The sequence below is a fragment of the Columba livia genome, chromosome 6, assembly GCF_036013475.1.
Source record: "Columba livia isolate bColLiv1 breed racing homer chromosome 6, bColLiv1.pat.W.v2, whole genome shotgun sequence".
NCBI classification, from domain to species: domain Eukaryota; kingdom Metazoa; phylum Chordata; class Aves; order Columbiformes; family Columbidae; genus Columba; species Columba livia.
The window spans coordinates 437,143-464,553 of NC_088607.1; the positions used below are offsets into that span (position 1 = coordinate 437,143).

Genomic DNA, 27,411 nt, shown 5'->3' on the forward strand with positions numbered 1-27,411 from the left:
GAGGTTCGGTTGTCCGCGCCCGCAACCGCCCGGACGGGCCGCAGCCTCGGGGCCCGCGGCCTCCGCTTCCCCGGCCGGCGCGGGCAGCCCGGAGCCCGGCCCCGCCGCTCCGCCTGGGGAGAAGGAGCCGCTGGCGGGGCCGAGACCGCACCGGGTCCGTGCACGGAAAAGCCACCGGCAGGTTGTGTGATCTGCTCCGGGGCGGGGGGAGGCAGGCGCTGGACACGTCCCACTGCGCTACCCGGACGCGGCCGCTGCAAAACAGCCGAATGCGAAGTCGCTGAGCTTAGCGGTGGAACAAGCGCGATCTGCCTTTCCCCTCCTTCCTGCCGAGCTCCTGGGAAGATGCGCCTCTGCCCGCACACACAGCAGCGTCCGTGCACCTGCAGGTCGTGTTCACCCACAACGAGACCCAGGTAATCAAGCAGCCGTCGAGCTGCCTTGCAGCTGCCCAAGGCTTTGCTCTTCTCCTCCCGGGCACATTGGAGGCCCGGTGGTGTAAGCCAGACCCGTCGGCAAGCTGCTTTTTTTACCTTTTTTTTTAAACGACTGAGACATTATTTTCTTTCCATGTCTTAACTACTGCTTCGCAGCCTGAGCAAATGCAACTGCCTCCCGTAGCGCAGCCGCGCCGACCGGCACCAGCCCTCCGCAGCGCCAGGCCGGGGCCCCCGGGCTCCCCGCGCCGAGCACGGATGCGCCGCCCCCGGCCGCCCGCCCGGTCCCACGGAGCAGCAGCTGCGGCCCCGGCCGCTCCAGGCCCGCCCGCCCAGCGCTCACCGGCCAAGCGCTGGACCCGGCGCTGTCCCTCGTCCGCGCCGGTGCCGCTCCCGCTGCAGGAACGGGCCGCGGAGCCGCCCCGGGCCCGGTTGTGGCTCTGACTGTTCCCGCCGCGCCGCGGAACCGCCCGGCCCGGCTGTGCCGCTGGCGGCCGCCGAGCGCCGCTCCCCTCTGGGTGCCGGCGCCGCCGCTCCGGGCCGCCCCTTCGCTCCGTTTCACTCGGATCTCTGCAGCTCCTCGCCCGATTGCAGGGAAGGGAGGTGGCCCCCCACGTTTTTACTCACTGAAAGCGGTGGGTTGGCGAGACCTCACTCGAGTTGTACCAGGGTTACAGACAGAGTAAAGCAAGTTTAGAAACTAATCTTCGCCTGGGCTTTGAACACACTGATACAGGGCACTGGAACCGCACGAAGAAGCAAAGGTAGTTTTCTGCCTCCTAAGTGAAAATACCCGCACCTGAAAGCCGGATTAGTCACACCTGCTCCTTCCCGTGTATCTTTAAACGAAACGCGCCCCAAGGAAGTCGGAACTCTGTGTTCAGCGATGGGTATCTTTACAGCACAGGGCGCTTTGTGATGCGCCCGGGTGGCGAACAGCGCGGGGCCGCGGCCGCTGCCCCCGCGCCCGGAGCCGCCGCCGGCTCGGCGATGGGTCCGGCAGATGATGGGCCCGGGTCCGGGTCCGGGCTCGGGCGATGGGTCCGGCAGCCCGAACGGGCGGAGCCGCTCCCGGGCCGGGCCCCGCGGATGGGAAACGTCCCGGGCACCGCACCTGCCCCACAAAACGCCTCCGGGCTCTCGTTTACATGCGTCTCTTGAACCTCTGCGGGTTAAATTTGAGACTTTCAACAATTTACCTTGTCAGGTTACCTGTGTAACTAACTAACGCCTCGAGATGGATTAGGGCTATTTATGGTCTTGCAGTTCATAGCTCTGGTGAATTCATCTACAAACGAGGCTTCAGCCAGAGGCTGAAAAGGCAGCAGTTGTGTTTTTATTTTATGTTTTTATTTCTGAACCGGAGGTAATCACGAAGCAGTTTACGGTGCACACCGACTGAACTGCTGGGAGCTGGCACCTCGGGAACGGCTCATGAAGGTGCACTCCTCTGTACATCAGCGCTCGGATACGAACTCCTGACCGCCTCCTCGCTTCGTACCGTGTTTTGATCAACACCAGGACTGTGTTCTATTACACAGGTTTTCATGGGAAAAATAATAACCCCGTTAATTGGCAGGACATTAAAAGGCAACTCATTAATAAGAAATGTGACCATTTACTAATTTCCCCATAATCCCCAATGCCCAAATTAAAGGGACAGACACAGCCGTATTCACCACGATCAGTTTTATTGCTTGAGAACCGGAGTACTCACTTGTAAAGGCCTCGGACGTTACTGTGAGTCGCGTTCGCTTACACAGAACTGCCGTGCGGTTACAGCGCGGCACGGTAACGCCGCGGAGCCGCGGACGCCCCTCGGGCAGCAGGGCTGAGCACAAACCAGACCCTGCTGCTGAGAAAACACTCTGCAAGCGGACATCGAATAATTTTAAATGGTAGTGATTTATATCAAAATCAAGCATCAATCTAATGCCATCACGCAGTCCATGAACTCTGTAGTGTTCTAAATTAAATCAATAAAACATACATTTGTGTTTCATCAACAGACTCCCTAATCAGCTTTTAATGTTGTATTTAGTGGCGGGAGAAAAATGTTTGTAACGAGATTATATTGTAGGCTGCACTGAGCTACTAACCAGGAAAATGTACAGTCCTTTTTCCTTTAACGCTGTACAAATACAGTCTGTGCCCAATACTGGTGCTACCTGAAGCAGACTATTATTTTATTCTCCCGTGTTGTTATAGTTTCAATATAGAATACTTGGCACCATAGAACAGTAACAAAAGACGGACAAAACAGTTTACAAAATTCTGGAAAGTTACACCCAAACCTAGCTAAGAACTTCACATTCAATCCTTAATATTACATAGAAAGAAGGGATTATAGGAGTAACAAAGTGAAACCGCTAATATATGTGCTATATAGTATGCTATATATCTGTATCCAGGATGGCACTGCTATATAGTATTTATTATATAAAGGTTGGTTGTTGATGTACACTGAACTAAACCTGCTAAGACTCAACACTAACTGCTGATATGGCACTCTCAAGCATTCATATTGGAAAGTATATTTAGCATAACTTTTGGTCAGGTTTATAAATTATTTATATATCTGTGTATATGTACACATACATACATATATATACACACACATATATATATGTATGTATAGAAAGCAGCTGCTGTGTGATTCAAAACCATGTAACATGGCAGTATAGTATATAACATGAGAAAAAATTATAAAAATGAAAAACTAAACACTAAAACTGAAACACAAACCATAAGCCTTGGTCAACAAAGAAAATACCGTTTAAAACCATCAGTATCTCTATCTATACAATCCAATGTACAAAACCCTGGAGTGGTAAAGATATATAATGTTAGGCATGACACCTTTAGAAGTTTAGAATATGCTGCAATAGCTTTTCCACATGGACAAACACTCATTAAAAGTGGAACGCTGTGAAATCTAAAATACATAACATCTCTGCTGTCTGTTTAGAGTTTTGGCAACAGAACTGTGGCGTAGATATAAAAATAATTCCACGTTTCTAGGGATGTCGCGGGACACGGGGCCGTGAGGTATGTGAGCTGTCGGGCAGGGTCGCGCTGCGGCAGGGGCGACCCGCGGTCTGCGCCGCGGCGCCCGGACCCATCTGCGACACAGCCGTGCCACCGCGTGTGCGCCACCGCGCGACCCCTCCCTCGCTACAGCGCGGGCTCACGGAAAATCTTCTCATTCCGCACGCATCTTCTTCCTGTTGCAGAATTGGCATTTTTTTAAAAAGAAAAATAAACACAGGGGAAACGATGTAGAAAATGTAAACGTAAAGGAAAAAAATGATATTTACCACCACATCACTGCACGACACAACACTTGTGCACATTTGCAATAGGTTTACCTGCCCCAGCCGCTATTCGAAAGGACAGGAACACAGGCTGCAGCAAGTCAGGGAGAAACACAAGTTACACAGTGGAAATGGAAATAGTGAACACAACAAAAACAATTCTCTACGACTGGAAACGCAATGTGGCAATAATTTTTTTGATTAATCAAACTACAAAATGCACGGAGAACTGCATCGTCTCCTTTCACGTCTCTGCTCCCACTGACATCTAAGGGCAAACGTGACCTCTGTGGGCACAGACGGGTCCCACACAGTTAACGGCCTTTTGTCACAGCCCCGCTCGACGTGCCGCCCTAAAAACGCCACGTGAAGGACCCCGGTGACAACAGAAACCACCACGGCTGCTCCTGGACTCTGTCCTGCAGCTGCGGACACAAACTCTGCACGTTACTGAACTTCTGTGCGTTAAACCCAACCTGGGGACTGCGGACCCAACAGCTTGAGCACATTTCCTGGGCAAAACAACACTGTGCTCACAGGAGTACAGGCCACGAGAGTCAATACAGCTACCGCGCGACTCTGAGCACCTGTGAGCACACTGCAACGACTCTGGACGTACCTGTACACACACACACACACACACACACTGTAACGACTCTGGACATACCTGTACATACACACACACACACACACATACTGCAATGACTCTGGATGTACCTGTACATACACACACACAGAGTAATGACTCTGGATGTAGCTGTACACACACACACACACACACACACACACACACTGCAATGACTCCGGATGTATCTGTACACACGCACACACACTGTAAGTCCCTGTCACCATCACTGCACCCTCGGCACGTTCTCGGGGACTGACTCCTCACTGCTGTCGGACAGTGGGCGAGCTTGTCCGTGTCTGTGGTTAAGTTTTGCTGTGTTTCACACTGTTTTTCTGCAGGCTTTCACACATCACCTCCTACTCCTCCATCAGTTTATCAAAGCCAGCACACACTCAGGTGCTGTATTGCTGACCTAGACGCCACAGCGCATCTTCAGCAGAGGCTATTGTTTATAAAATTCATGTCTTTTTCTTCACTTTACCAACTGGTATTTATGCAGTTCTCTATCTTTTTTCTCACTTGTTAACTGTGGAACTGCCAACATATTATTTTACTAAAATGCAGCTAGGCACCAAATTAATTGAAACTGTGTTTTGTAAGCAATTCTGATAAGCCAGCGAAAGCGCTTTTGCTGGACAAGCGCCGCCCAGGCGCGCGGTCCTGCCCGTGGCGCCGCGCCGCGCCGCGCTCCCTGCAGCACCCGCCGCCTGCTCTTCATCCCACTGCACACGAGGATCTACTCTAACATCCAGCTGAACGCAACTTTAAAACATTTTCAAGGCTTTAAACGAATAAACAGTTAAATATAAAATTAACATAAACCAGTGCATACATTTTCATTCCTAAAGAAAAATACTTAGAAGATACAATACTAGAATGTTTAATGAATTACCTTGTGATCGCCCATGCAGACATTTGGCCCAATGTGGTCATATATTACTATCTTCTCATCATTTTCTGACTGGTTAAAGAAAAGACAACAAAACACAAGTCAGTTCAAGTATTCTCCATATTACAGAAACAGAAAGAAACATGAAAAGAGTTTATGCAAATAATTCAAACCAGATCTGAACGAAGTGACATTAACACATCTCTGATTGTCTTTTCCAAACGAAGAGGGTGCAGAATGTATTTTTATGTCCGCTTGCAGTGATCTGTGCGATTTACCCATGTGAAATAACTCCTGGGGTCAGCGCGGCGCTCTGGCTGCCGGGAGCTCAGGAGCTCGGGGGCAGCGCCGGGACAGACGGACGGACGGACGCAGGGCCCGCCCGGGCCGCGCTCCAGCCCTCGGCCAGGGACACCCGCACAGGGGCCGCCTTCCCAAAACACACGTTGCTACCGGGCCGGGGGATCCACGCTGCTCTCCCAACGCAGCGCAATCCACACGGCTCTGTCAGAGCCTCTGATTTCACCACACAGGTGAACGCGAAAGTTCAGAGAGATGAACGAGTTCTTTACAGTTTATGGGTATAATCTTTAACCATTTCTATGAGATACATTTCTTCATATGAAAAACAGCATCAAGTGATTTTAAGAAAGCCAGCAGCAAATGAGAGCTGACATTGCTCCGGTCTCTGTTACGAATTGCTTTCATTTTGTTCCATCTCGAACTTTATCCCTATACACCGACTTCTTTAGCATTTATAGTTTAATGAATAATAAAATGTGCTCATCTTTCTGCCATTTGGAATAAACGTGATTTTCTGAATTTGTTTTGATTCTAGCACAGTGCTTCAGGTCTAAATGCAAATACATTGCCATACAAGACAATTTCTTACTATGCTAAACTATTCCTATAAGCTAATTAAATGTGCAATCTGCGCATCCACGTCTCTGACACAATCACAGAGGCGCTTTAAACTAGTTGGCAGTACTAATTTATTTTGTCTGAAACAGTCAAGACCTTCTCATCTCTAATCAGTCAAGTCTGACTGGGCAATAACTTTCTATAAACAGTAGCATTTAGGACTATAAAGTTAAAACTGAATTATATTTAATGCAGCAAGGAAGCTTAAGGTCAGATTTACTTTATAGCACGGTTGTCTGCCAAAAATATAAAAACATAACCTTCCGCATTGTATGCATGAGCACTTTCCAATATTTCAAGATCATAATGCCACCAGCATCGGAAGCGGGGATACATTCATCAAAAGCGACTTGATAATTTACAAAGGCAGCATAAAATTGTGGATTTTCAAGTGCATAATCTTTAGACAGATAAACAAATTACAGCGGCGCACAAGCAGAAACAGCGTACACTCGGCTGAGCATTCATTACTTCATGCGATCAGGCGGCGCGGCAGCTCCCCGCAGCAGCAACCTTTGGTGTTTTAGGGCTCAGGAAGCATAAAATAACATGCTGGTGAGGTAACCGAGCATGGCATGATCGATGATGTTGCATGGGAGCTGTTTACAGCCCATGTCTGTACAATCTGTAATGCCTACTGTGTAGCCGAGCACCGCACAGTGTGGAGACTGTGCATACGCGCCTTCCTTTAGGAGTTTCCTGTAGCTAGTTACAACCAAAAATTCTTCAAAAATTCACAGGCATTTACATATATATTTTAAGTGTAAGCGGTTAATTAAAATTTGCTTTTACTTTCAGCACAGCTCCTTTTAAAGCCTCAAAGCGTAAGTCTCAGCAGTGGAATAAATTCCCACCAGCAAGGCAAACACCGCTCGCGGTGCAGCGCCACAAAAGCCCGTCAGGCCATCCCGCCCTTCCCTCCGCCGGTTCAGCACCCTTTCTACCGAACGCTTTGGCTCGTGCCGCGGGCCGGCGCCGCGGTTTGGAGAGAGCGGGCGGGCCCCGCAGCCAAGGGCCCGGCCCCATCTGCACCTGTGCACACGTTTCTGGACGTGCCCACACCGCGCGCTCATGATTTGCAAAGGCAACGCTGCAGAGACAGAACTGCGCGCATGTTTAAACGTAAGCTCTGAATGATCCAACTGACTGGGTTTGTGTTCCACGGAGACTGAGGATCGCGCCAAGTCACCTCAGTTACCATTTTCTGTAACGCTCTGACTTTGTTGTCCTTTGTTTAATTTTCTCCCATTATATCCAAGTTATACCCCTCTAGATAATCTGAAAGAATTCCTTTCCCTCTGCACTGTTTACCCTCCCCAAGCCTGTGTGTACACTTCTATCTCCTTATGCACAGTTTAACAGAAACAATCCTCCCTCATTGGCCGCTCTTTGCACGGCTTTAATCCTTTGTTCTTTAGGAATTTCATGGGCGTCAAGTACTATCTGTAATATTTTGGGTAAAGTCTCACTTTCTTATGCAATATTTCTATATAAGAAGATCAAATAACATTGATTTTGACATCACTACTTTACGATAAAGTCTGTGCTCCTCTTAGCTTCACATTTCTAAAATGAAATACCGCAGCACACGCATTGTCTAAAATTTTGCATGGAACTTCAAGATACCACGCAGGCACTTCTTACACATTGAAATGTGTGAGGAAGTGCATCGAACTGAAATTTGAGTAGCTATGGCAAAAAGGCCCCCAGCCTCTCGGTGAGTTACATACTGCACGGCAAATCTAATCCTGAGATAAGTAACCCGGTGAGAGAAACAGAAAGTCATAAACTTCAGAAAAGCAACTTTCAAGGGTTTCATTAATTTAAATAGAAAAAGTAGCCACAAAGCTGTAGAACATGGACTTGCAAAGGTAATTCTGCACAACAGGGAACACTTAGCTTGGAGCAGAAAGGCAGGGGTGACACGTCCGAGTGTCACACAGCCGCGTCCCGGTGTTTCTGGTCCAGAACAGCCGATGGCCGGTGCGAAGAGGACGGGTGTTCAGGCGCCAGAACAAGCACACAGGGAAACACCGGGGCAGCGACAGGCGGCACCCGCGGGCGGCCGAGCGGGCTCAGAGCACCCGCGGAGCAGGACGGGGAGCGAGCAGCAGAGGGAACCAGACCAACGGGCAGCGGGAAGGCCCCCAAACTGTATTCGGGTCATTGAACCCTGGACAGAGCATCACCCAGCTCACCTCACGTTTATACACCAAAATCCCAAGAATCAGAGAACGTTAGGGATGGGAAGGGACCTCAAAAGATCATCTAGTCCAATCCCAACTGTATATTCTAAAAAGTTGCACAATCACATTTTTAAAGCTCTAACGGAATGTCTGAGTTTGGGCACTTACCTGGTGTACCCGAGTTAGGAACCTGCCTGCTGGAGACGCTGTCTGCCTTCAGGGACAGCGGCGGGAGATCTGGCCCGTCTAGAGTCTGATGGATTCTTGGGAAATCCAGTTCTCACCATCAGCAACAGAGGGAACCTTAATCTGCCATGCTGGGAACTCGGGAACAAGCTGTTGCTGCACAGGTTTTGCTGTCTGCAGCCTGTCCCGGTCGCCTGTCTGCACCTGTGCTGGGGCTGCGCTGGGGGAGCGATGGAGGGGTGTTCTAATTTTGCTATTCTTGTTTCCCAGTCTGGCTCACAACCCACAAGTACAGCGCCGACACGTACAGACGCAGCACAGGTCAGACAGGCAGCTGCTGTCGGCAGCTCAGATACCAACGGCAGCGCCGGTGAAAGCTTCTGCTCTGGTAACTGCCAGGGGGTTAACTGGGACAACCCCCCGTTCTCGGCTGGAGAGCGCTGGAGGTGTCACAGTTCCTCGCTGCCATGGTGGCTGTCTCGCTGTCTCCAGCTTGCGAGTGTTTGCTAGAGGCAGCTGCAAAGTCAGGCCGGGCAGAAGCCAGGCAGCCCCAGCTGCCTCTGGTGAAGACCAGCGCACGGGGCCCGTCCTCACCTTCAGGATGAGCTCCTTGGCCGAGTGGGACATCAGGATCCTGTCGCACCAGGCGGGACATCTCGTGTTCATGTACTGCTTTCCCTGGCTGGAGTCCTCGCTGTACGGGTAACTGCAAACAAGCCACAGCCACAACCGTCAGCCACCGCGCCACAGCAGCCCCAGACCTCTGCCTCAACTGACCACGCCAATTAACAAATCTACCTGCCAAAAAGCAGCTCTTTTAGACACCTCTCACACTCATTTATCTTCATTTTCTCCTCCCCCTTTCCTTCTCACGTGCTCCATCTCTATTTCTCTTCTCATATCTACAATGCTTCTTTACGCCAACGTTACGACATGTGGTTTCAGAGCTCCCACCGCCTACCTTGCACTTTTGCACGTCTTTAAAGACAGCCAAGCGCTGATCCCTGTGAAAGCGCAAAAATCAGCTCAACAGCGGCTCCAGCGCAGAGCGGCTGTTGGCTGCGACTGTGGAAAGTGAACAGGCAGAAGATGAAAAAGGCAACCCAGTTAAAAAAAAGGTTAATCGCATGGGATTTCTTCTCCAGGAGAGTTATCCAGGAATAATTCAGCAGAAAACGAGTTCAGAGCACTGGATCTCTGCAGCTGTTCACAAAACCCAGCTGGACGGATTCAGCAAGGCTGACAGAAAGGAAGACATGACAAGAAAGCAGGATTTTCAGGGCATTTCTTCAGAACAAAGGAATCAAGAATGTGGTTTAAGGAAAATGCTGCTGACGGCAGAAGATTCTGTACCTTTCTATGAAACTGTTAACAAAAAGTAAATTATTTTGTAAAGACATTTGAAAGAGCAGCCGATTAAACAGTAGTTATGCTGTGGGGTCATGATAAGTGTGCTATGGGATGTCCAGCGCATTCTCACTTAGCTTTCCAAGGCAGCAGAAAGTGTCTATTTTAAGGTACAGAACAGCCTAAACCAATCTACCTCAATGTGCCCGTGGGAGCCCACGTCGCCTAACGCAGCCGCGGTGGCGCCTCCGGGTGAGCGGTCCCGAGCCGGGCCGGAGCTGCCCGAGCTCTGCACAGGCGTTCTCGCCGGTCGGACAGGACCGACCTGCGCCTGACGACGGCTCATCAGGCCCTAGCGCCCACTGCTTGCCCAGACCACTGCCAAATGGCACGGGGGGGCTGGGCAAATCCAGGGGGTTTATGACGGGCTCAATTTCTTGAGTATTTGGCCTGAATGAAGTTTGTCCTTGTCTTTAAACAAAACCCATAAGGCTGGTGTGCATTATCTACATATGTATGTCTATATTTAAAATGACAGTTGCATTTTATTCTGCTCATCAGAGAATTCATAAAGGAAAGACTTTTCCTGATAGGTGTGTTAAATTTCTGCTATTGTAACAAAAGGGTTTGCATGCTGGAAGAGAAGCTTATTTACCACTCTGCTTGGCGCGATACTCTGCGGCTGAGCCACACAGCTTTCTACCAAATGGGTTCCCAAGCTACGCTGCCATTAAGAAGATTAGCCATGGCAAACGTCCAAGAAAAGCGCACCGAACGCACCGGAACAAACCGGCGATCTCAGTACCTTTTCCACCTCATCAAACTTAACAAGACTCGTTTTCAAAACATATTATGAGAATTCAATTTGCTGCTTCACTGCCATACAGAAGTACAGCTTATTTCTGAGTGTCTGTGAATACTCCGACGATGTAATTCTGACGGGAGGAGAAGCTCTTTGTCCACAATTTAAGGGTTGACTTTTTCTGGTAACCTCTTTCTTCAGTTACTCAAGAACCCCACGTAACTGACGCTACTTTTTATGACACAAGGTATAGGAATCAATCACATTTCATATAGTCCTTCTTTTTACAGCATTAACTGTATGGCTTTTAAAGTACGATGCTCCATACCTGGAATGATCTGTTACTGCTGTGTGTTAGAGCACTTCAGCCGAGAGCCTATATTCTGTGAAACAGTATTTATCCATTTGCTTTATTGATCTTAACGTCTTCACAGGGTGAAAACTTCTGCCAGTTTTTCAAGGTCTTTAGCACTGATCACCCAGTCAAGAAGTTACTGTAGTTTACAGATATCTTTGACAAATCAGATTTCTAACAGCTGGGACGGAGATGAAAATAAATCCTGCAGAAGTTATCCAGGCAAAACGATCTGTCGGTTACAATTAACAGAGTGAGGTGGGGCAAGCTCTTTGGCAGCAGCATCGCGGCCCAGGAGCACCCGCGCCGACCGCAACGGGCCAGGCGCCCTGCCCGCCGCGCTCAGCGCAACGCTGGCATGGACGTTAACAACCCCCATGGACGTTAACAACGATGTGCTCTCTCCCTCCCGCTCTAGAAGGGTCACAAACACTCTGGAATACGCAGGTTTCCTTTGTAGACGGGCTCAGAAAGTGATCAGTGCTAACTATGACTCAAAATTGCTGGGAGGGATTATCTTTCGTGACTTAGCAGGTTTCAGAGACAGGACAGTTTAGTTTATCATAAGCCATTTATCTTAACTAGATTTTGCAAACGAGAGCCCTATGAGGGGTTCTGGAATAAGCCTGTCACTGAAGAGACCTCCATGACACGCGCTGCTGAGTGTGTGCTATTGCAGAATGAAACTTTCCAATCCAGCTGCACTCCAGGACTCGTCTCCATCATCCTGTTCTGCGGTTACATGGAAACGGTGCGGCTGCGGGCAGAACCGAACCACCTTCTTGTGAACTCTGAAGCTTTAACCTGGTTGGAGCACAGGAGCTTTCCGGCCCTATGGATACTGTGGTGTCTTACGCACTGTTAGCTCATCCAGATGCCTCCCCTGGATTTAAAAGCAGCCAGCAGAAAGACGTTGCAAAAACCAAAGTCACAAGGAAAGCGCCCGGCGCCTCAGAGCTGCCCGACGCCCCAGCTCCCGGTGTCAGTCTGGTGCGAGACCTGTCACCACAGCGCAGCCGGGGCACGCAAACCCGGCTGCCAAACGGGGCCAGCACCGCCAGGGCTGCGGGCCCAGCGGGTCACTCACAGCGACGGCAGGAACGGCAGAACGCACAGACACGTATGGCAGGAACGGCAGAACGCACAGACACGTATGGCAGGAACGGCAGAACGTACAGACACGTATGGCAGGAACGGCAGAACGTACAGACATGTATGGCAGGAATGGCAGAACGCACAGACACGTATGGCAGGAACGGCAGAACGTACAGACACGTATGGCAGGAACGGCAGAACGTACAGACATGTATGGCAGGAACGGCAGAACGCACAGACACGTATGGCAGGAATGGCAGAACGCACAGACACGTATGGCAGGAACGGCAGAACGTACAGACACGTATGGCAGGAACGGCAGAACGTACAGACATGTATGGCAGGAACGGCAGAACGCACAGACACGTATGGCAGGAATGGCAGAACGTACAGACACGTATGGCAGGAATGGCAGAACGTACAGACACGTATGGCAGGAACGGCAGAACGTACAGACACGTATGGCAGGAATGGCAGAACGCACAGACACGTATGGCAGGAACGGCAGAACGTACAGACACGTATGGCAGGAACGGCAGAACGTACAGACACGTATGGCAGGAACGGCAGAACGCACAGACACGTATGGCAGGAACGGCAGAACGTACAGACACGTATGGCAGGAACGGCAGAACGTACAGACACGTATGGCAGGAATGGCAGAACGTACAGACACGTATGGCAGGAACGGCAGAACGTACAGACACGTATGGCAGGAACGGCAGAACGCACAGACACGTATGGCAGGAATGGCAGAACGCACAGACACGTATGGCAGGAATGGCAGAACGTACAGTCAGATATGGCAGAATGTACAGTCACGCATGGCTGGAACAGCAGAAGGTAACGGCAGAACGCACAGTCACGTATGGCAGAAGGTAACGTTAGAACGCACAGTCACGTATGGCAGAAGGTAACGGCAGAACGCACAGTCACGTATGGCAGAAGGTAACGGCAGAACGCACAGTCACGTATGGCAGAAGGTAACGGCAGAACGCACAGTCACGTATGGCAGAAGGTAATGGCAGAACGCACAGTCACGTATGGCAGAAGGTAATGGCAGAACGCACAGTCACGTATGGCAGAAGGTAACGGCAGAACGCACAGTCACGTATGGCAGAAGGTAACGTTAGAACACACAGTCACGTATGGCAGAAGGTAATGGCAGAACGCACAGTCACGTATGGCAGAAGGTAACGTTAGAACACACAGTCACGTATGGCAGAAGGTAACGGCAGAGGGCACGGCCCGACGCTCACAGTATCACAGTATGTTTGGGACGGGAAGGGACCTCAAAAGATCATCCAGTCCAATCCCCCCATGGAGCAGGAACGCCCAGGTGAGGTCGCACAGGAACACGTCCAGGCGGGTTGGAATGTCTGCAGAGAAGGAGACTCCACAACCCCCTGGGCAGCCTGTTCCAGAACTGCGCAGAGAGCGCAGACCTGAGATGCTGCTCAGGAAACGGGGAATCGTTTCCACTGACTGGGATGGGCAGCCGGACACCAGCGTGGCAGCGCACGCTGCTGCTGGACCACACCTCTCCTTCCCTTCAACCGCACTTCCCGCCTGCTTCTTTGAAATAAGGTAGAAATAGTCTCTTTTAAAGAAGAATGTAAATTCACATTTGCGTGCATGCAAAGAGCAGAACTATTCTTGTAATACACATCTTCCAAGACGTTAAGCATAAGATTGTCTGCTATCAAGTGCATTAAAATAGCTTTGTTTTGCTGACATCTCCAACCTCTGTTAACACATTCCCTCCAGGTAAGAAAGGAACTCTCAGTTCTTCATTCAAAACTCAGTTAATAATTCTAGTCAACAGGTTTTCTGATCTATGAGTTGTATAAACAATTACAGGCTTGATTAACACAAGCGCAGATTAGATAAAAGTTAATTTGGAGGAGTCTGCACCAAACAATCAAGCGTTACAAGCTCCAGTGCGATCCCCAAGGGCGAGCGCCACGCCGCCCTCCGTGCGCGCGCTGCCGGCCCTGCGCGCCAGAGCCGCGGCTGCCGCCGAGGAACGGGACAACCGCTCCGGCAGTCCAGCCGCGCAGAAGCGCCTTCCTTTTCCTTCAGCAGCATTCCGCCTCAGCCACCGCTGCTCTGCGCCGTGTGCAGAACACAGCGAGCTTCAAAACCAGCAGCTTGTGCTCGTGCTCAGGCAAAAATGACGACATAACAGCTAAGGTCCGCAGGTATCACTGAAATATAAATGATAGATAGACATAATGCCAACACACAGAGGTGTTACAGATAAGACTGCACACACTTCCTAACTTCAGTATTTAGTATGGTTACTCACTTTTTTTTTTTACACAAATCATATTACATGTATTTAAAAGTAAAAACGGAGAAATGAGGAATTCCATGTAGAACAACTTTTCTGTCCTGCTTAAAATACTGGCAAATTTGAAACTGAACTGCTCACGTTGACTGACTAAGAGCCCAAACAGTCTGTTATCCTCAGTGTATGACAGTAGCAGAGTCGTGCAAAGTATCCTGTGACTGTCCATGGCCCTGCAGGACGGACCGACAGGCGGTGCGGGAGCTGGAGCATCCACGCGAGACACTTGTACCATTTACCTCCAGCTGTTCGGGGTTCATTTTTTGTCAAGATGCTCCTTCTAGCTCCTTTTCCACCTTGTTTCACAAACCTGTTTCAGTTACACTCATTTTATTTAACCAGAAGGATTTCTGGCAGGTGGGTTAATGCAAAACTCATCCAAAATTCAAAACTGAACAAAACTTCCAAAAGGTTCTAATTAAACCAACACCATTAATGTAACACTCAGTGTTGTCAAAATGTAACTGAACATTTGAGGAACTGTTAACGAGCTCCGTAACCAAGGAGCAGGCTGTCCAGTGAACTACCGGTGTCGCAGTTCACAAGGATGAGAGCTGCTTGCCAGTTGTTTGGGGAAAATAAACCATTAAGAGCATCAGCAATATTAGTGCACTCCAGCTGTTGACAGGTATTGTCCAAGATGATTGGACAGAAATAGTGACTGCAGTGTGAAACGTGTCCTGACACCACAAACCGCCCTGTCAGCAGCGTCCTACCTCGAAACACAGCCCGCCACCCTGCGCACACGAACGCCTCCTTACCCGGCGCTTCGGGCCAGGAACAGTTCTCCTCGTGAACGCCTCTCGCGCACCAACAGCTGAACTGTGTGACGGGGGGCGAGCTGCAGCTCCGCCGGGACGCGGTGCACCCCCGCGCCGCGGTGACCCCGCAGCGCCCGTGCCCGCCGGACTCTGCTCTCCGCGTCAGGACGCGCCCAGCCGCGCGGGGACCGCGACACCCCCCCGGCAACGGGAGAACCGAGCCTCGCCATCTTCGGTGCAATAGAGGTCATTCTGAAATGCTGCGCATCCTACGTCTAGATCCACGTGCAGTCATCCGGGCAAACTTCATCACAGCTGGGGTGTGGAAATGCCTCCTATTCAAAGACCACTTGTTCTCATCTATTAGTTGTCTCCACGTTTTACATCACTGAATTGTTTCTAACAAAAGATACTTGAGACAGGATGAAATTTTAAAGCATGGATGCAAATGGAGCTCTTCATGAGAAGAGCTGAGACAGTTTTGATTTGGTCCATTTTACTTTGGAACTTGAGTATGAGTCTTCGCATTTACTAAACATTCTCTCATCTTTCTATTTACATGTGATTAAGAGACAACTTCAAAAGGGGAAAAATCCCAACCACTGTTCAACAGCAAATTGTTTACTATTTGCATATTCTGTAAGAAAATGTTGGAACAATTTCCCTTCAGCTCTGACACCCTTTCAGATTGTCCAAGATGCTTCCACCAGAGCAAGGACAGTCAATGTCGGCTGCTCTAAGCTCTGGGTGCTCTGAAAGTTGTAAGGCCCAAGATATAAATACAAATATTTTGATATTTTTAATTGACAAGGTCCCAACTCAGCATTAGTGTGAGCTGGTGCACGAATGTGATTTCAGTCAAATGTCATTTGACCAATCAAAGTATCACATCTAATTTTTGTCAGCTTCCAGATCATTAGTTTCTTCCTCCAAATTGAATTACCATTCTGTTTCCCTGAATCTGAAAGGGAGATTCAGGTTCCCTAGTTCTCTTCCTAACAAATGACCCCATGTAATTTATCTTCATATGCTCATCTTAGCCAGCAGATAGTTAAAGCTAAGCAGTAAAACACACCGCTGTTTGAATTAAATTAGCTGCTTCATATGTACCAAAATAGTAATAAGCCTTCCCGATGCTCTGCCGAGCTAACTAGCCACGATATGCATCTCACTTAAGCCAGCTCGGGAGGGTAAACACAGTCCTGCAAACACGGTAGGTAAAGCACAATGCGTTATGCAGCTGCTCCTCGCAAAGACTGCGCTAACACCATGGTGATCGCACCAACAAGCAGAGTCAAAGGTGACAACAAAAGGGGGGTCACCCGGGCAATGGGGCAGCCAGGGGTAAGAGGGTAAACAGGGCTCGAGCCGTGACTGCGGGCACAACACAAAACGGGGAGGTTAATGACACGGGCTTTTTCTCTGAATCTTTTTCATGGACTTATGTCGGGCATATTGCTTTTTGGCTTCACATACCTCTTCGGAAAATACATGTCTGCTATATGCTTCAGACTTAACATTTCTGTACCACCAGTGTAACTCTGGACGTCTTCCATTTGAAAAAGCCAAACACCCAGAGCCTTTTCCCTCTTCTAGCGAGCAACAACCGCCCCTTTGCTTTCCACCAGAATGCTCCCCATAGAGAATCTCCCCTCGCCGGTTCCGAACGGCCTCTGGCTCAAGGGCAGTGACAGTGGGAACCTGCGCCAGTGCCTGCGGGTGGCCCTGTCGGGGCAGGCGCTGTCCCGAGCCCATGGGCCTGTCCTGTGTCCATGGTCCTGTCCCGTGTTCATGTTCCTGTCCCATGCCCGTGGTTCTGTCCCATGCCCGTGGTTCTGTCCTGTGCCCATGGTCCTGTCCCGTGCCTGTGGTCCTGCCCTGTGCCTGTGGTCCTGTCCGGTGCCTGCGGTCCTGTCCAGTGCCCATGGTCCTGTCCGGTGCCCGTGGTTCTGTCCCATGCCCGTGGTCCTGTTCCATGTCCCTGGTCCTGTCCCGTGCCCCCGGTCCCGTGGGCAGGCGCTGTCCCGGCAGCGGCAGGGCATGCCGGCTGTGCTGCTCAGCGCCGCCCAGCTCACAAACCGGGTTATTCAGCAGCATTAGCGCCTGTGGGAGAGCAGCGAGGGACGCACTCTACCGCTTTAATAAGAGTAATGTACTCCACTAAATGTAGGTAATACTGCTCCTGTTACAAGTGGATAAATGTAATTATGAATAATGCTGGCTTGTTGGGAAGGACCCAGTGCTGGCTTGTTTCAGCAGAACAGTCCGATGTGACTGTATGTGACTGTGATTGAGCTAACTGTCTTTTCTGGTTTAGAGCAAGTTACTTTTGGGCTGTAATTTACAAATTCTCATACTGGAAAAAAATTACTGCAAAGCTGAGGCAACATGTGGGACAGGGTTTGAGTTCCAAACTACCAGGCTTTTCAACAGCATTTTCAGCCAAGAACACAGGGAGCAGCCTGCCTAACAGCAAAGACCACGGTCTGTTCAGAACTTGCTTTACTTTCTGCTGGCAGCACAGTTTGTAGCCCTCATGCAGTAATGCTCACTGCGCTGATCTCCCCCTCTTTCCCTTTGCCACAGTTCCTTAAAACAAACAGAACTGCTTTCTTGGGTGATTCTATCCAGTCCCTCACAGATTACAGACACAAGCGATTTTCATTTGAAAATTAATGCAGAATGATGGCGAGAGTGGTACTGGTTTAATCTGAGGAGAGAAAAGGGGATAAGAGCTGCCTGAAAACCACTGTAATGATTAAATTCTAGTTGTTCTGAAGGAAATGACAGCTGTCTTTTCTGCGTCCAGCCGCGAAGCTGGTTCTGTGCTCCAGCCTAGGATGCTGGAAGAACCTGGACAATGTCCCATAGGAACTTGTTCCTCAGGTGCTGAGGGACCCACTGGCGATTTAAGGTACCTCACTGATACCTGGAAGGTGTTTTACGGTGCAGGAATGAGTATGAAGCATTTCTATTTGGTGGAAAATACTTCTTAATTGGCAGGAAAATCGCAAGTTGTAAAAGTAACTGATAAAGCAGCCATAAAAATAATCTTGAGTTTTAGCAATTTTTAATCTATTCAAGTCCCTAACTCCCCGTTTTGTGGGACACCAGGATCCAGGAGCATCACTGCAGTAGCGGTCTAAGAACCGGGAATGCTGTTTGCTGGAGTCCTGCGCCGGGCTGCTGATTTACGTCCCTTGAAAACACGCGGGGCCACTGGCGAGGACACTGGTCAGGAAAGACAGCCCACTGGAACTGAAAGCGCCACCCTGCCCTCCCGTTGCACACGCAGAGGTGACGGGTGGACGCGGGCGGCGGCACCGCGGGGCTGGGTGCCGCGGCACAGCGCGCCGCCCCGCTGCCCCTGCCGAGGGAAGGGACGCGAGCACGTCCGGAAATGCTGCATGCGGGGCGGCCTGGCTCACCCGCTAGTGCAAAAATACATGTATCACTGTGCAACCTACTAGAATAAAAACGGGTCATGGGATAAAATACGAGGGTAGAGAACAAATAGATTACAGACTAAACAGGATTCTGGCAGAATAAGGGACCAGAGCCAGAGAGAATTACAAAGGAGAAACGCTCTTCCAAGAGTAAATGAGATTCAAGCTGTCTCCCGGTGAGAGGTGTCACAGCCAAGACATTGCCAGTGCAGAGGGTCTGCTCGAGAAAAATACCACACAGAGGATATCTCAGACACAAACATATGTCCAACCAGTAAATTACATGACAGCCTAATGCAACAACAAACAAGAATAGGTCACTTTAAGAGAATGATTAATACGTGAGATTACTGTGCATGCAGACTTATCTGAAAGCAAACCTTGTAGGTGGGTGTGAACCCTTGCTGAAGTCAGCTCCTATCTTTGCTATACAACAGCTACAAGAATAATTATAATAATTAATGGAGAGCAGTGATAAAGGTAACAATTGCCCACCTGTATATTGACTGACCACAATGTCGTTACTTCTCTTTCACACCTCCCACACTTGCAGCGATTGCTGACTCGCACCAGCTCCTTTCCAGCCGCGCGCTGTTTGCTCACGGCCAGGCTGCTCGGCCCATGACGGACAGAGCTTGCAGACTCCAGAATTCTGGATTGTGTTTAGTCTCCAATGGCTAAGGCTGCTATGGGCTACGTTAGATTAAAAAGGGTAATGAGATGAAAACATGAATATTCACTATATAAAGTCTCAAAATACAGGAGTAGAGGAATGGGTGCATAACGTCTGAAAATACTCCATCAGAAGGGGTCTTTATATTCTGTGTAAAAATAGCAGACTTGTGGTGCAGCCCCTGATTCCATATTAAGCTGTGACTCCTCGTCCAGACTGCCTTCGCTTCTGGCCAGTTTGAGGAGGACGGAGGAAGGACTGAGGCTGTGGAGGCAGCGGTTCATCCCTTCTGCTCCCAGCCCCGGGGAAGACCACCGAGGCCGGGCGGGCCGTGGAGAGGCACAGTTCTCGTGTGGGGAGAGGAGCAGCCCCTGCCTGCGAAGGATGGCGGCATTTCTGCAGACCCCGCTCGCTCGGCGGGCTCCTGGTGACCCTGCTCAGAGCAGAGGTGTCGGGTCCCTGCGGCAGCGGCTGCCGGGGACACGGCGTCCACAGGGGTACCGGGAGAGCAGCCACTCTAACCAACGCTCTAACCCTAGCCGCTCACAGTCCTGCAGCGACGTTCACTGACACGGGCTCACGAGTCCCGCAGCGACATTCACTGACATGGGGCCAGAACAGTCCTGCAGTGACATTCACTGACACGGGGCCAGAACAGTCCTGCAGTGACATTCACTGACACGGGGTCACAATGAGTCCTGCAGTGACATTCACTGACACGGGGTCACAACGAGTCCTGCAGTGACATTCACTGACACGGGGTCAGAACAGTCCTGCAGTGACATTCACTGACTCGGGCTCACAACGAGTCCTGCAGTGACATTCACTGACATGGGGTCACAATGAGTTCTGCAGTGACATTCACTGACATGGGGCCAGAACAGTCCTGCAGTGACATTCACTGACACGGGGTCACAATGAGTCCTGCAGTGACATTCACTGACATGGGGCCAGAACAGTCCTGCAGTGACATTCACTGACACGGGGTCACAATGAGTCCTGCAGTGACATTCACTGACATGGGGTCACAATGAGTTCTGCAGTGACATTCACTGACATGGGGCCAGAACAGTCCTGCAGTGACATTCACTGACATGGGGCCAGAACAGTCCTGCAGTGACATTCACTGACATGGGGCCAGAACAGTCCTGCAGTGACATTCACTGACATGGGGCCAGAACAGTCCTGCAGTGACATTCACTGACACGGGGTCACAATGAGTCCTGCAGTGACATTCACTGACATGGGGCCAGAACAGTCCTGCAGTGACATTCACTGACACGGGGTCACAACGAGTCCTGCAGTGACATTCACTAACACGGGGTCAGAACAGTCCTGCAGTGACATTCACTGACATGGGGTCACAACGAGTCCTGCAGTGACATTCACTGACATGGGGCCAGAACAGTCCTGCAGTGACATTCACTGACATGGGGCCAGAACAGTCCTGCAGTGACATTCACTGACATGGGGCCAGAACAGTCCTGCAGTGACATTCACTGACATGGGGCCAGAACAGTCCTGCAGTGACATTCACTGACATGGGGTCCTGCAAACCCTTGTGCAAACCTACCTGCACAGACATTAACAGGGATTTACTGAGCTACCTTCAAGTAATTCCATTTATAGCTACAAATTCAATTTATAACTATAATACACTATAACTATATATTCTCACAGAACTAGTATTATATACATAATTATGACCTGCACCTATCAAAATTAATGTATGATTAAAATGTATGATTAAAAATATTAACAAATTTATGTAAAGTCCAACAAGTACCATTTACATATTGCTTAGTAGTTTCAAAACTCAAAAGGGAAGTGCTGTTTTGAAAGGGCATAAAAAGAGTCAAATTCTGGCTAGATCAAAACAAAGAACTTCAATTCAATTCAAGTTACACCCAACTAATCCACAGGGGTAACTGAGGACCGCCGTCCCCTGCCGCCCGCAGCGCGCCCAGGCCCCGCGCTCCGCTCCTGCAGCTGCTGTTGGCGTGGCGGCAGCGACCGTTTGCCGTGGAGCGCAGGAGCAGCCTGGCTGCAGCACTCGTCTCCGCTCACGGGCCCTGGGCCGGCAGCACCCGCTCCAGCTTTGGCTTTTTGACCCTGTGCCTGTTGCGTTCCCAACGCACAACCCAGGACAGACGCGGTACCGGGGCGGGGGAACGCTGACGCCGTGCCTGACAGGCTGCTTTTCCTCTGAGGTCTTGCTGCAACCAAAGCATTTTACTTCTCTTTTGAAACTTCTCATGTCAAGTTTCAACCTGCAACAAATTTTAATGGTCATTATGAACTTAAAAAGCCTTGAAAAATAGCTTTTCTAAATATAGCACTGACTGTCCTGGCTTTTAGAGATTTAAGCCAGGACCATAAGGTTATACTGGTTTAACTACACTGTGTTTTTATGCAGCCTGTCACTAGGGACGGTCAATGCACCTTCCCCCAGAGGGTTTGAGCAGAGGTGGGTCCTCACTCAGGGAGCACGAGGCACGGGGGATTCGCATTCACTTGCCGCGGAGGCCCCGGCTGAGCCTGAGCCCCTCAGGCACCAAGGGCGAACAGCGCAGCCGGGCGCTGGCTCGCGGCCGCCCAGGGCGGGCAGCGGCGCGGGGGCCGGCAGAACGGCCTGCGCCACGGCTCAGAGACAGCACGGACTCACTCGCTTAAACAAATGTATGTTAAAGTGTTCTTGACTCCGTATAGGCTCTCCACTCCCTACAGAATGAAAAAGTAACTCTCTATTTGATGCTTATTACAACATCAACATTTTACTTTTAGGAACCATTAGCATAGGCACTGGAAAGGAAATAAGGAAAGGTTTATATCAAGTTCAGCTTTAAAAGCTGGTATTAAACAGCATGATGCAGTAGCTGGAAATATACAAAGACCTAGTTTTTTGCCAAGACCTGTGAATAATGATTTCTGAGATGTCTTCTCTAACAAGTAGCAAGAGTTAAGTGCTCTCACTAATTAGTGAATGTAGTTTACAATCAACTGAAAAGAGAAGTAACAGACTACAGAAAAGCACACCGAAGGTAAATTTAGATGAGCATAGTGAGACTGGCAACTATAAATACAGTGGAGAAGAACAAAACACCAGAGAATATTACAACACGTTATCATCTCATTATGGCGTTGAACAGTTTGAAATTCACCCAGGAAGTCAGCATTGCTGTTACCACCCCTATTGCAATGCTGTCCCAGCGAAATGGAAAATGAGCAACAAGAAGCTTTGACAGCTTCAGAATTTTAGGTCCCTAAATAAAAAGACAGAAAGAATCCTGGGGGTTTTAAGAGCAGTTTCTGTAAGTTTGCCTTTTTTCACAGTCTCAGTGGTGTATTTCATGACAAATGCCTTTTCCTTCGTTCTTCTCACTCCCGGATGTTTCCTGTCCGGTCCCGGCGCTCCCGGCACGGTCCCGCACGCGGCCCCGGCGCGCGGGCACATCGCCACGCAACACGGGCACAGCCTACGGTGCCGCGTGGGAAGACACTGGAACTTTTCAACCGAGTACCAAAGTTTTACACAACAACTTGCTCATAAGGTTTGTCTAAAGAGCAAAGCATGGTGATTTCCTTCACAAAACCTCTTACCAGTGTAGAAATAGATGCCTACACGGCTGTCGTGGCTTCATTAGAAATTCAGGAAAAGTGACATAAAAGAAGCAGATATATCAATATAAATCAATTAAACCACAGACATGCACAGAAATGTCCTCCATTCAGATGATCACAACAGAATAACTTCTTTCATAATCTTAAATGTACACCAAGAATATGCAAGAATCAGATTTGATTATTTTCTCAGTCCATATGTATAAGCACTTTGGGGACACCAAAACTTCCAAATACTCCCTAGAACAGCCATACATTTACCCTCGTTTTTGTAACCACAGACTCAAATTTAATTTTGATTCTGAAAATACTTGTACAGTCACAGCTGAGAAAAATGCTACTGGAGAAAAGCAGCGTGGTCACCCCGCCGCCCGGCCCGGGAGAAGGGACTGCGCTCCTGCTTGCCATTTAAATCAGGACGTGGCACCAGGGTCTGACCCAGAGCCGACCCCGATGAAGGGGCCGCGGCACGTCCCGGCCAGGACCAGGGTGTGTGTCACAGCAGGGAGCCGGGGACAGGGCCGGTGACCGCAGCGCGTGTCCCCCCCGCAATCTGCGCCACTGGAACACTGCTCGGGGCGGCGGGAACACAAACCGGGGACAGGGCCGGTGACCGCAGCGCGTGTCCCCCCCGCAATCTGCGCCACTGGAACACTGCTCGGGGCGGCGGGAACACAAACCGGGGACAGGGCCGGTGACCGCAGCGCGTGTCCCCCCCGCAATCTGCGCCACTGGAACACTGCTCGGGGCGGCGGGAACACAAACCGGGGACAGGGCCGGTGACCGCAGCGCGTGTCCCCCCCGCAATCTGCGCCACTGGAACACTGCTCGGGGCGGCGGGAACACAAACCGGGGACAGGGCCGGTGACCATAGCGCGTGTCCCCCCCGCAATCTGTGCCGCTGGAACGCTGCTCGGGGCAGCTGGAACACAAACCGGGGACAGGGCCGGTGACCGCAGCGCGTGTCCCCCCCGCAATCTGCGCCACTGGAACACTGCTCGGGGCGGCGGGAACACAAACCGGGGACAGGGCCGGTGACCGCAGCGCGTGTCCCCCCCGCAATCTGTGCCGCTGGAACACTGCTCGGGGCAGTGGGAACACAAACCGGGGACTGCGCGGGGGAGTTTGGGTTAACCACAAACCCACCACCGACTCGGAGCAGCAACGCATCCACCCAGACCAGGTGTGATCCTGTATCAACAGCATCTTGTGATATAGTCCAGAGAATAAACAGTTTATGCTGATAAAAAAAGAACTGATAAGTAACTTTGTCTGCTTAAACTCCAAGGGATGTGACCTCTTCCATTCATCTCAAGAGCACACTGGACCTCGAGCACGCTTTCTGAGGTAAAAATTTACAAGTAAGGCAGGAATGCAACTGGGCTATTGATTTGTAGAACTCTTTGTGCAAACTGGATAATTAATTGTATGCACAAATGATGAAGCAAATGAAATAAAAACTGTCCTAACTGATCTTTCATCTTTTGAGACGTGAAGTGCAGTACTAAATGCACTCAGTCCCATTTCAACCAGGATACCCGGACTTCAGTTGTTGGCTGGCATCCCATGATGTAAAACCGTAACACCATGGATTAAGAACAGAAGTAAGAGGGCAATTCACAGACTGAATCAATGGACTGTAATTAAAATCTCATTTATAAAGGAAGTTCTGAAACAGCACTTTAAGGCTATCATTACAACTGCTCACAACTTCACTCTGATTTCAGATGCTCGCTCATTAAGCACATAAGCCTGACACGAGAAATGACGAGAGCTTTCTGTGTGTCCCTCCAGTGACAAAGGCTTTGTTTGATGCATTTGCAGAACAAATGCGTGCATCACACACTTTCCAGCTAAGAGTACCAAGAAGATGGAAGAAGTAGTTTCTAAATATACAGGACTAATCACATCCTCCTTTGGTTAAAAATACAAAATCTAGTATGACTGGATATATGACAAATATCTTACACGTGAAGCTCATATTTACAAAGAGTATATAAAAGCAGTTAAACCATGATAAGCTACTGATTTTTTTTTTCCAGAAGAAAAGAAAAAATGAGGGAAAAATGGAGGAGAAACTACTGACCTGCAGTAACTCTCCCGGCTGTGAACCGGTTCTGCTGCAGTTCATTTGGCAGGACTTCTCACCGAGCCGAGCACCACAGCATTGTTTTGGTTGGAAGAGACCCTCAAGATCACGGAGCCCAACCGAGCTCGGTGCAAGGATCACGGAGCAGAAACCAGGATTCCCTCGCTGTGTGGCCCAGACCACGAGGAGGGATGGGCGAGAAAGGCACCCTAAGGCAAGCCGATCTCCTCTTTGTATATGCATGAATCTAGCTGGTTGGCTTTACATCTTGTATTTTTAGGAATATTCTAATATTAAATTAGCATATTTTGTCAGTATTTTCTGCTTGAGTTCAAATAAATGTTGTGTTATATAAGCTCAGTGTTAGCACCTCTTCCAAGGCAGTGCCAGCTTTCAGTGTGTAAAACTTATCACTATTGCTATCATTACTACTCCTTAGTCACAGAGCTGCACGCTGATCCCGCACACTGCCCCCCGGCAGAGAACAGCAGCACAGGGCTGGGGTCTCCAGGGCTGGGGTCTCCAGGGCTGGGGTCCGTGGGGCTGGGGTCTGCAGGGCTGGGGTCTGCAGGGCTGGGGTCTGCAGGGCTGAGGTCTCCAGGGCTGGGGTCCGCGGGGCTGGGGTCACCAGGGCTGGGGTCCGCGGGGCTGAGGTCTCCAGGGCTGGGGTCTGCGGGGCTGAGGTCTTCAGGGCTGGGTGCAGGGGGCTGAAGGTTCTGCTGAGCCCCTTCCCACCCCTGGCTGCTCACGGAGCCCCAGCTGGGAACTGGTGGGCACAGAGGTGACGGGGTGAGCCTGGAAATGGCTTTGCAGCTGCTCCCGGGGTCTGGACAGGGTCTCTGCTCAGACGTGTCTCCTTCCACCTCAGCAGTGCGGACGGTTTGTTTCCAGCGCCCGAGGGAGGTGAAGAGCAGACAGTGCCGAGTTCCACATCCCCCAGCGCTGCCGAGCTGCGGCCACGGCACGGCACCGGCACTGCGCGGCGGTTTGAGGCAGGAACACAGGAATGCCACCAAATTCAGTGTGTTTGGGGAGGTGGATCCAGCCACAGCTCCATTCTGGCCGTCCCTCGAGGAGCAGTGGGGTCACTCGGGCCTGACGGATCCCCCAGCACTCTGACAGCAGCCGTCTGCCTCGCTCCCTGTGGATCAGTGCTAGGAAGGGACACACACGATCTTTTTCCCAGCTGCCCGTTTTCACCTGGGAAGGGCAAGAGCAGCTCTCTGTCACGTCCCACGGGCAGCGTCCTGTGGCCACCTCGCTCTTCCTGCGGCTCTCACCGCTCTCCCCCAACACTCCAGAGCATCCTTGCCTGTTCCTCCCTCCTCCGCAGCCCCGTCTCGCTGTCCTGGCCTCTCACCAGCCAGTTTGCTGGAGCTTTCCTCTTCCGGCCGTTTCTGCCTGAGCGTGAGCAGAGCCCATCCCTGTCCCTGTCCCTGTCCCTGTCCCTGCCCTGTCCCTGTCCCTGTCCCTGCGCAGCTACCAGGCGGCTCCTCCGCGGCGCCGGTTCCACCCGTGTCTCGCTCACGGAGGTTTCCCGGCTACAAGCTCCAGCGGGACGTGAGGGAGAGAAGGCTCATTTGGTACTTGCCCACAGCCTCACAGCGGATGGCCCTTGGTAGCTGTGAGGAAAATCCTGGGTTGCGTCCACTCTGGCTCTAATTTGCAAGAAACATAACCACTAAAATAATAACAAACATATCTCTACTGAGAACTGGATGTATTTGTGAAAAGAAATTTTTCAAGGGTTTAGACCTTGGCCAGACGTTCACAGTGTTTCACAGGCAGACCAAGAGTACAACTGAGATACAAAGACTGCTCACACCAGATTTCTGATCTTCACTGAGAGCAGAATGACACCAAACGGTACTGACGGAAAGGTCTGAGGAATCTGCAAGCCATTCATGCTACAGTGTATTTTTGCCAAACTGTCCTGGCTGAAAGCACTAATGTTGGTGAAACCAAGTAGAAGAGCATTTCTGGGAAAGAATTCCTACGCATTCCCCCTCAGCCCCTGTTACCCTGACCAGGCACATGGCTACTGAAATACACCCAGAGACGTACACACTGCTGGTCTGCCGCTACCATAATCAATAGGAACAATTCAGAGCCGCGGTAACCTCGCCATGCATACTGCCACTGTCCCAGGGGATCGATACGATCAGCATCGCAGCTGGCTGGTGAGAAATAATGAGATTATGATACCAAAATGGCATGCTTTCCCAGTTTTTCCTTAGTGTATGCCAAAACACCATACCTTTCTATCTGTCCACAAAGAACAAAGTAGCAATATTTAAGAACATTGTGTCTG

General features: G+C 50.4%; 1 protein-coding gene and 1 long non-coding RNA gene across 6 annotated transcripts in view; one reads left to right on the forward strand and one right to left on the reverse strand.

The window, feature by feature from the left end:
* Positions 1 to 21: 21 nt before the first annotated feature.
* On the forward strand, positions 22 to 2,439 carry LOC135579725 (uncharacterized). The gene is made up of 2 exons (XR_010473332.1): positions 22 to 416; positions 594 to 2,439. It is a non-coding gene; the product is annotated as an uncharacterized LOC135579725 (long non-coding RNA).
* The window catches only part of INPP5A (inositol polyphosphate-5-phosphatase A), a 205,682-nt gene continuing 180,382 nt past the window's right edge, over positions 2,112 to 27,411 (reverse strand). For 3 of the 5 annotated variants that reach the window (XM_065066616.1, XM_065066614.1, XM_065066615.1), the window contains 3 exons: positions 9,156 to 9,267; positions 5,272 to 5,340; positions 2,112 to 3,661 (listed from right to left, as the gene is read on the reverse strand). In XM_065066616.1, the coding sequence (XP_064922688.1) occupies positions 3,455 to 3,661; positions 5,272 to 5,340; positions 9,156 to 9,267 (388 nt within the window). In that variant the 3' untranslated portion in view covers positions 2,112 to 3,454. Of the gene's footprint in view, positions 3,662 to 3,754; positions 3,843 to 5,271; positions 5,341 to 9,155; positions 9,268 to 27,411 lie in introns of all 5 variants that reach the window. The other 2 variants (XM_065066617.1, XM_065066618.1) reach the window with 2 other exon arrangements.